Source organism: Microtus pennsylvanicus, chromosome 15 (assembly GCF_037038515.1).
Source record: "Microtus pennsylvanicus isolate mMicPen1 chromosome 15, mMicPen1.hap1, whole genome shotgun sequence".
In the NCBI taxonomy this organism is placed as follows: domain Eukaryota; kingdom Metazoa; phylum Chordata; class Mammalia; order Rodentia; family Cricetidae; genus Microtus; species Microtus pennsylvanicus.
In genome coordinates this window covers 1,478,930-1,488,730 of record NC_134593.1, presented here as the reverse complement: position 1 = coordinate 1,488,730, position 9,801 = coordinate 1,478,930, and the positions used below count along the sequence as shown (strand labels likewise).

Sequence of the window (9,801 nt, the reverse complement as noted above, 5' to 3'; positions counted from 1 at the left end):
TTTGAAATTAGATACAAACCATAAAATATCACAAGACAAAGAGGACTACTCTGGATTAGAAAACATTCCATATTAAGCTTCTTGCAGAGTATTAATCTTCATATGTATGTGTATATATTTTTATGGATACATTAAAATGAATCTATTTTAAAAATTCTGGCAACATAGCTTTCCTATGAAATCACATTATAGACTTTAACACATCATCAAATTGATCCATGATCACAAAAAGCTAGCAAACAGCACTGACTTCGAAGCAAGCTGTTGCATATCTCCCAACCCCAACTTCTTACTATCATGAACTTAGTTCAAATGATTTGAAAATTAAATTTGAAGATTATAACTTAATTATCTGCTATTCTGTTGGAGAACCTGGCCTCACTTTAGGATCTCTGCAGGCCTCTTACTGTATAACGTGGAGTTGTTTTCCCAACGGGGAAATAATGGTTACTTATTTTTTTCTTCACTGCTGCCCTCACTTCCTGGTTTCTTAAAGTATAGATAAGTGGATTCAAGAAAGGGGTGAAGATGGTATAGAAAACAGAGAGGATTTTATCCACCAAGAAGTTTGTGAAGGGCCACACATAAATAAAAATGCAAGGCACAAAGAACATTAGCACAACTATGAAATGTGAAGTGCAGGTGGAAAGAGCCTTAGATGCCCCAATTGAGGAGTGGTCTCTGATAGTTACAAGCACCACAATATAAGAGATGAGCAAAAGCAGAAAACTTATAAGAGCAATAACACCACTGGATGAGACCATGAAGATACCAAGAACATATGTATCTATACAAGCCAGCTGGATTACCAAAGGAAGATCACAGAAGAAACTGTCTACTACATTAGGACCACAGAAGGGTAAATACAGAACAAAAATTAATTGGCTCATTGTATGTAAGAAGCCTACCATCCAAGAAGTTACTACGAGCCCCAAACACATTTTTTGGCTCATAAGTGTTGAATAGTAAAGAGGCTTACATATGGCAACATACCTGTCAAAAGACATGGAAATCAGCAGCACAATTTCAGTTCCAGTGAAAAGATGCAAAAGAAAGATTTGAGAAATGCATCCCTCAAAAGAAATGGTCTTGTGGTGAGCAAAGAAATCCATGATCATCTTTGGTGTGGCAAAGGAGGAGAGGCATATGTCAATCAGAGAGAGGTTGCTGAGCAGGAAGAACATGGGGGAGTGGAGTTGTGAAGTGGAGAAGACAGTGAACAGAATGAGGCAGTTCCCGAGCATTGTAACTAAATAGAAAATGGAAAATGTCACAAAGAAGAATATCTGAAGCTTGGGAGAATCAGTGAGTCCAAGTAGCACAAATTCCAGTACTCTGGAAGAGTTAAGCCTCTCCATCTATCCGTAGACTCTGCTCTGTAGTCATAAAAGACACAAAATTACAGTGTGGGGTACATATAATATGAAGAACTTGTGACATTACTTAGTAATTATCTAGATCACTGGTTACATAGAGTCTATCTGAAAACGCTCTTATCTGCGAGATGTTTTTCTTTGGCGACCACTTAAACAACTGATGCTTGATAACGCTTGAGAAGCACAGCTTCTTAAATTTGTCCAGCAGGCAAACATGGCACATATCAGCTGAGCATATAGCCTCCACAACACACCTGTCTAACTGCACCTTTGCTTCAGGATGCACATTTGTAGAAAGATATGTTATGTTTGTTTGACTTGCTAAATAAAACATATAGAAAATAAATCTGAGCTCTCAAAGTTTTTTCTTATGCAGAAGTGGAATTATTTTAAATCAACCATTTTGGCAGTGTGTTTAATTAAAAACTTAAAGAATATGATGATTTAAAAAATTCACTAGATACCCTATGAGAGTGACAAATTACTTTCTTTATTTAATCTTATGAAATTATTAGTGACGAAAGTACACTTGATTTTTTTTTTGGTTTTTTCGAGACAGGGTTTCTCTGTGGCTTTGGAGCCTGTCCTGGAACTAGCTCTGCAGACCAGGCTGGTCTCGAACTCACAGAGATCAGCCTGCCTCTGCCTCCCTAGTGCTGGGATTAAAGGCGTGCGCTGTCTCGAAAAAACCAAAAAATAAAAGTACACTTGAGAGGTAATATTAGCTTATAGCGTGTTATAATCTATCCTTCTTTTGCTCTATGCAACACAAAGTTAGTGTACTAAACTGTGATAAGATGTTTAGAACCATATTTTCAGGACTTGGGATCATTTTTAGATTAGTTTTTCCATTTAGAATCCTCCTACATTATGAAAACTTTATAATATACTCATGTCTATCATATTATCAAAAGCTTAGTACAAATGAAATAAAAATTGGTCCAGGTTGATGAAGGCTAATTTGAGAGGTGAGGATTGCTCTAGTCACTCAATGTGCTGTAGAATGTTGCCTAAAGGAAGTGTGACATGTTTGCAAAGTGTATGCCTATTAGAAAAATTTATCAAGCATAAATCAAACAAGTAAACAAAAAGCTAATGTTATTTCATCTCGGTTAGATAGGAACCATCTGTATGGAACAAATACAACATCTTTTTCAGTTAAACCACTTTTTTAAAGTAAAATTATGAGTACTTTGTTACATTAAATCATTTGAGAATTTCCACTAATTTTATTTATGTTTTAATAATAATTTAGCTACTAGCATATATGTTGATACATCTAATTTTATAAATTATCTATCTTTGGAAATGTGATTTTTACTTCTTAGTTTATGTATAAGTTTTCTAAGTACACCAAAGGTGATTAAAATTTAAACAAGGTAGCTCTGTGCCCAGAAACTTAAAGTGTCTTTCAATAGTAACCTTTAAGTCATTCTTAATAATATAGGTAGAAGAGAATAAGGTCGTTGTCATAAATTCAGAGGATTTGCAAATGGAAATAGAATCAATAAAGTGATTTTCTCCACTATTTCTTTTGTCTTAATTTACTTCTAATGATACTCAGAATGTACTTGAAACTAATAAAAATACATACTATAAAAGCATCACATGAAAATTTGAGACTGAGACTGAAATTGTTTTTAACTGGAGATTGACACACACAGAGAGATAGATGATAGATAGAGAGATAGATAGATAGATAGATAGATAGATAGATAGATGATAGATAGATGATAGGTAGAAGAGAGAGAGAGAGAGAGAGAGAGAGAGAGAGAGAGAGAGAGAGAGAGAGAGAGAGAGAGAGAGAGAGAGAGACAGACTCAGGCCTTCTGTTATTATCAATGGATGAGTTCAATGAACAATGCTGAAGGTGGCCTGCTTTATCTGAATTAGCAGTTTATCCAAGCGCCTACAGTTAAAGTGGAGAATGTGGTTTCTAGCTAAGAAATAATTCTTAGCAGAAATGAAAGTAACTATTCCAAAATAACTCAGCTTTCCTCTCGAGATCCCCATTCCCCGCTTCTTCTGCTTTCCAAGAAGAAACATTGTATCAGTTGTTCAGTTGTGTTGCACACCATAGTCCATTGAGAAGCAGGAAGAAAGCAAAAAAGATAAAACCCCAAGTTCACACCTTAAATGTTATGCAAAAGAAAACAATGTACTCTCCACACTACAGTCTTCCTCATTGCTTTATCTTTAACTGTTATTAGACATCCAAGACCCTGGTGTGAGCAATTATCATTAATCTATTTTCATGTAAGCAACTTCCTGAAGAAAGTAAATTTACATACCCTTTAATAGTATATATTCAGTTTTTCATGATTAATGAACATTGTTAAATTTTCTTAGATAGCAGCATTCTAGAATTCTTAAAATGGAATCATCACTCAGTAATTAAAAGTGGTAAATTAAATTTTGGATCTAGATCATATCTCAACAGCTTTTTTACTTTGCTGACCTCTTTAATTGTAAGAGTTAGATTATATGATTTATAGAAAGCACTTAGCATTGTTCCTGGATAATAGCCAAAGACATTTATGAGATTGAAAATAAAAATTTTGTTCAGAAATTATTCTTTGCTTAATTTTATTAGTAATAATTGATATAACATCATGCAACAAAATATTGTCATCTGGATTCAATTTAGGCCTTAAGTAAGTGCTGTGCCATAAACTAAATTATTTCCCTTGTGTAAAATCACTTAATTTATATTAAAAGTTTAGCTTACAAATTTTATTATCTCTTATGCTCCCTGGCAATTATATAATTATGATGAACACCACTCTTACAGCCACCATAAATAAGTTTTTTTTCACCTCTGCATCTCTAGATAGGCAGGTCTAATCACTATGCAATAGAATAGTCTATGTTCTTTATTCTTCATGCTAAATATACATTTTCTTTATTATATCTCCATTTACAGTTTGTATAATTAATAAACAAGTGATGACTTTCGTTACCAGAACACACGAGCCATAGTATGTTTTCAAGATCTTCACTATTATATCCATTTTTAACCTACATACCAGCTATGCAGTCGAAATACGATTTACCACAATCTACAAACTGTGTAAGTCAACTGAAATCATGATGTTCTTAGCAAACACCAGCAGCCAGGAACATGGATATATATTTCCTTCTGTCTTGATATAAAAGCCTTTAGAAGGCAGTGACATTTGGGAGATCAGGGATTAGATCCTACAGCCTACTTGCAGTGGGAGTTATTAAGACACTGAACTGTCATTTCAGAGATGCAAAGAGAACTACAGATATATCTCTTTTATTTAAAGTGGGAGGTGTTTTCATGATGAAGCAGTGTTCTTTAGAGAAAGCAGTATAACTAGAGCCTGCCTGGGCTAGGAAGGCAAAGAACATACTTACAGGGATAATTCCGTTTACACTCCAATGTTCAAAACATCAAAGTTGAAAATTATTCTTTTGAGGCACATCTACTTATCTCCAAAAGATACATGCTTCTATAACACCAGTGAACTGAAGTATAAGACATTAAACACTTAGTAAAGGGGCTGGAGAAATGGCTCAGAGGTTAAGAGCATTGCCTGCTCTTCCAAAGGTTCTGAGTTCAATTCCCAGCAACCACATGGTGGCTCACAACCATCTGTAATGGGGTCTGGTACCCTCTTCTGGCCTTCAGGCATACAACAGACATAATATTGTATACACAATAAAATATTTAAAAAAATAAACACTTAGCAAAGACAAATAAATAAGAGTTGGTTGTTTCTGTGAATGAGTGAAGTCTACATAAAGGACATTATAAAACCTCAAACTACCCTGTGTACAATAATTTCAATTAGAATCATCTATGTGTTTCTGTGACGTGATGTGTGTGTGTGTGCGTGTGCGCATGTATATGCGTGTGTGTGTGTTATCTGTATTTGAAGCTTGTAAAATAAGTCACTAGATTTCCATGGGCCTTTTATTTTTAAATGGTTTAAACTTTGAAATATGTATTTATTCCATTTCATTTTACACCTGTAAACATTTTGCCTGTATGGATGTACATCACATTTGTGCCTATGTCATCAGAGTCCAGAAAAAAATAATGAATCCCAAGGAACTGGAGTTACAAATGATTGGTAGCTACCATATAGTTTCTGGGAACAGAACTAAGGGCTCTGCCAGAGCAGCAGGGTCTCTGAATTGCAGAACCATCTCTCCAGCCACAACCCTCCTCGGCTATATTTTCCCATTAGCCTCTCCACTTAAACTGGCCCCCATTATCCCTCCTTTCCAAGTTATAGACTACCACATTTATTAAGTCAACTAAGAGTATAATGAGTCATCTAGCCAGATGACCAAGAGCAGGCTCATCCCATGGAAAGTCTTGTTTTTAAGTCATAAGGCTGCAATCATTTCACACTATGTGCAGCCTGAGGTTTTTGTTTTTTCTTTCTACAATGTAATCCTGGGTCTTGTAAAACATCAGGTATGGCCATTCTTCCAGATGAATAATTTGCACACTTCAGGATCCTTACTCAGTAGGGAAGGAGGGCCATTTTGGCACTGTAAAACACTTCAGCAAAATGAGTGAGAAACTGTTTAAAAGCAAATGTGGCTGCAGAGTGGAGGCAGTAGAGGCAGTATAACATGACTTTGCTGAAGCCACTTCAATATCACAAGTGTTCCATTATCCCCTCCTTAGAAACCCCTCAATGATCCCCACCTAGTTCCCTAGTGTCACCAAGTACTCAGAGCTAAACACACAAAACTAAGGTTTCACTGCTAGGTTTCACATGTGAGAGACATTAAGCTGTGTTTGTCTTTCTGTGTCAGCATTGTCTTATGTAATGTAATTTTCCAGTTCCCTGAATTCATCTGAAAATTGTGATGGGAATTTTATTGGATCTGTAGATTGCTTCAGAGAAAGTGGCCATTTTCACATGATTGTTCCAATCAGTCCATGTTTATGGGAAGTCTCTACATCTTTTAGTGCCTTCTTCATTGTCTTTATTCAGTGTTTAACAGGTTTTTTTTAAAAGATTTATTTATTTATTATGTATACAACATTCTGCCTCCATGTATGCCCACACGCCAGAGGAGGGCGCCAGATCTCATTACAAATGGTTGTAAGCCACCATGTGGTTACTGGGAATTGAACTCAGGACCTCTGGAAGAGCAGACGGTGCTCTAAACCACTGAACCATCTCTCCAGCCCCCTCAGTGTTTAACAGTTTTTAATTGTAGATTATAGAGATCATTTACTTACTTTGTTAGGCTTGTCCAGAGTTTGATTTTTATTTTTCTATTGTGAATAGGATTGTTTCTGTGGTTTATTTCTCAATATGTTTATACTTAGCATGTAAGAAGGCTACTGGTTTGGCTATGTTAGCTTTGTAACCTGCCACTTTGCCCAAACTGTCAGCTCTAGGAGTATCAAATAAGAGTCTTTAGGGTCTCTTGTATACAAAATCACATCGTCACACAGAGATATTTTAACTGCTTTTCCTATTTTATCCTTATTTTCTCCTCCTACTGCTGTAACTTCAAGCACTGTACTGAATAACAATAGAAAAAGTAGGCACCCATGTTGTGTTCCTGGTCTTAGTGGCAATGATTTAATTTTTCTCCATTTAATATGATGGTCATATTAAATAAGTTTGTCATATTTAACTTTTATTATGTTGAGCTATGTTTCCTCCTTCTCTTATCTCTTCAGGATTTTTGTCGTGAATGGATGTTGGATTTTTGTCAAAGACCATTTTGCATCAATTGAAGTGATCATGGGATTTATGTCCTTGCATCTAGTTATGTGGTATGGTGAATTATTTTTATTGACCGAAGTATATTGAACCAACATCCTTCACCACTGGAATTAAGCTAAGTTAATCATGTTTTGTGATTTTTAGAACGGGACCTCAAACTTAGTTTGTAAATATCTTATTGGTAATTTTTGCGTACCATTTAGGGAATGACAGGTAGTGGTAAGTCACCTGGCATGGGTTCTAGGAACCAAATTCCAGTCCTTTAAAGGAGAAAGTACTGTTAGCTGCTGAGTCATATTTTCAACTGCCTTTATTATCTATTTGTAAAATAATTTGAAAAAAAGATTTCTAGTAATTCTTTTCAAAAGAACTGGTATAATTATGGGCTGATTTGTGTACTTTCCATAGTTTCTCCAGCTATTGATTGACAAATCCTTATCCAAACTAATAAAATGGTAGAGAGAGAACATCCAAAGCAAAAAAATCATAAATGAAAAGGAAGACATAACAACAGATAATGAGGAAATCCAGAGAATCATTAAGTCATAATACACAAACCTATTCTCCTCAAAACTGGAAAATGTGAAAGAAACAGTCAATTTTCTAAATAGGTACCACATACCAAAATTAAATCAAGATGAGGTAAACAATTTTAATAGACTTATAAACTGCAAGGAAATAGAAACTGTCATCAAAAGTTTCCCATCCAAAAAAAATTCTACCAGAACTTCAAAGAAGAGCTAATATCTATACTCCTCAAAGTGTTCCACCTAAGAGAAACACAAAAAACATGGCCAAACTCTTTTTATAAGGCTACAGTTACCCTGATACTAAAATGACACAAAGACTCAATTGAAAAAGAGAATTACAGACCAATCTCACTCATGAACAAAGATGCAAAAATACTCAATAAAATCCTGGCAAACTGAATCCAAAAGCACATCAAAAATCATCCACCATGATCAAGTTGATTACATCCCAGAGATGCACGGATGGTTCAACATATGAAAACCTAGCAATGTAATGCACCATACAAATAAACTGAAAGGTAAAAGCCATATGATCATCTCATTAAATGCTGAAAAAGCATTTGACAAAATGCAAAAACCCTTCATGATAAAGGTCTTGGAGAGATCAGGGATACAAGGAGACTATCTAAATATAATAAAAGTAATATGATATAAGCCAACAGCAAACATCAAATTAAATGGAGAGAAACTCAAAGTGATTCCACTAAAATCAGGAACAAGACAAGGCATCCACTCTATATCTATTCAACATAGTTCTTGGCGTTCTGCCTCTAGCGATAAGACAACTAAAGTAGATCAAGGGGAGACAATTTGAAAAGGAAGAACTCAAACTTTTGTTATTTGCAGAGGATATGATAGTGTATATAACTAACCTCAAAAACTCTACTAGGGAACTCCTACAGCTGATAAATACCTGCAGTAATAAGGCAAGATGCAAGATCAAAATATATCAGTAGTCCTGCTGGTGGAGGCTGCTCATTTGTTCCCAGGTGTCCAGAACTGAAGTAAAACACACAGAAACTAGACTACTTGCAATACTGTTTGGCTAATACTTTGAGCATCGTTCTAGTTTGCTTTTATATCTTAAATTAACCCATTTCTATTAATCTGTATATCGCCATGTGGCTGTGGATTACTGGGCAAAGCTCTAGCATCTGTCTCTTCCATCTGCTACATGGCTTCGCACTGACTCTGCCTTTTTTCTACCAGTATTCAGTTTAGATTTTTGGCCTAGCTCTACTCTGCCCTATCACAGGCCAAAGTAGCTTCTTTATTCATTAACAAATAAAAGCAACAGTATACAGAAGAACTTCCCACATTATCTCCGCTTTTCTGTTCAAATAAAAAGGAAAGTTTTTACTTCAACATAGTAAAATTACATATAACAAAACGGGTATCAAGCAAGAATGACAGTTACAATATTTATATATACTGTATCTTTTATCATAACTAGGGAAAACTATAACAATCATTCTTCAACTGCATCAAAGACTTTAAAAGGATACAATATCACCTAAGTAAATAGGAATTACATAATAAACAAATCTCAAAACTCTAGAATTGACAGAGACATTTCACTGCCTAGACAATAACCCAAAGTTCTTCTGTAATATTGGGGCACCCATCTTCAGCCTACAGGCCCATAGTATCTGACAAACCTTCCCATGAAGCAGGAAATTTCAAAGACAGTTCTGCAAGTATTGGCAGTTGTTAGTCACTTTCTTCTGTGTCCTGCAGAATGTTTGGAAGACTCTTTCATGAAGCACAAACCCTGAAGGAATGTCTCACCTTTAAGCAAATACAGCAGTCATTTTTCTGTGGGCCCTACATGTTTAGTTCATATAGCATAACATCAAAAAGTCCAGAAAAGAACAGTTTCTTGCCCAAATGGCTAGCAAACTTCATGAGGAGTCTCTCCAATGTCTATCTTCCTCTTGAGTTAGATTGGTGCTGCCAGGAGCAGGAGTGTCTCATTGTCATGAAAAGTCCTAAACATTTTAAATGCCATATTCTGTATATCTTTTAAAGGTTTGAAGATTATCTATCTAACTAAAATATATCTCTATATGTTGTATGAAAGCTGCTTGTTTCTTCCCAGCTGCCCAGAACCAAAATAATTACACAGACGTTGTATTCATTACAACACTGCTTAGCCTATTAGCTTATGCA

The 9,801-nt window shown here is 35.4% G+C and overlaps 1 protein-coding gene across 1 annotated transcript; it reads right to left on the bottom strand.

Moving 5' to 3' along the window:
* Nucleotides 1-383: 383 nt before the first annotated feature.
* On the bottom strand, nt 384-1,358 carry LOC142835742 (olfactory receptor 4K2-like). Its single transcript, XM_075949462.1, has one exon. The coding sequence runs from the start codon at nt 1,356-1,358 to the stop codon at nt 384-386; it is 975 nt and encodes a 324-aa protein (XP_075805577.1).
* Nucleotides 1,359-9,801: the final 8,443 nt, after the last annotated feature.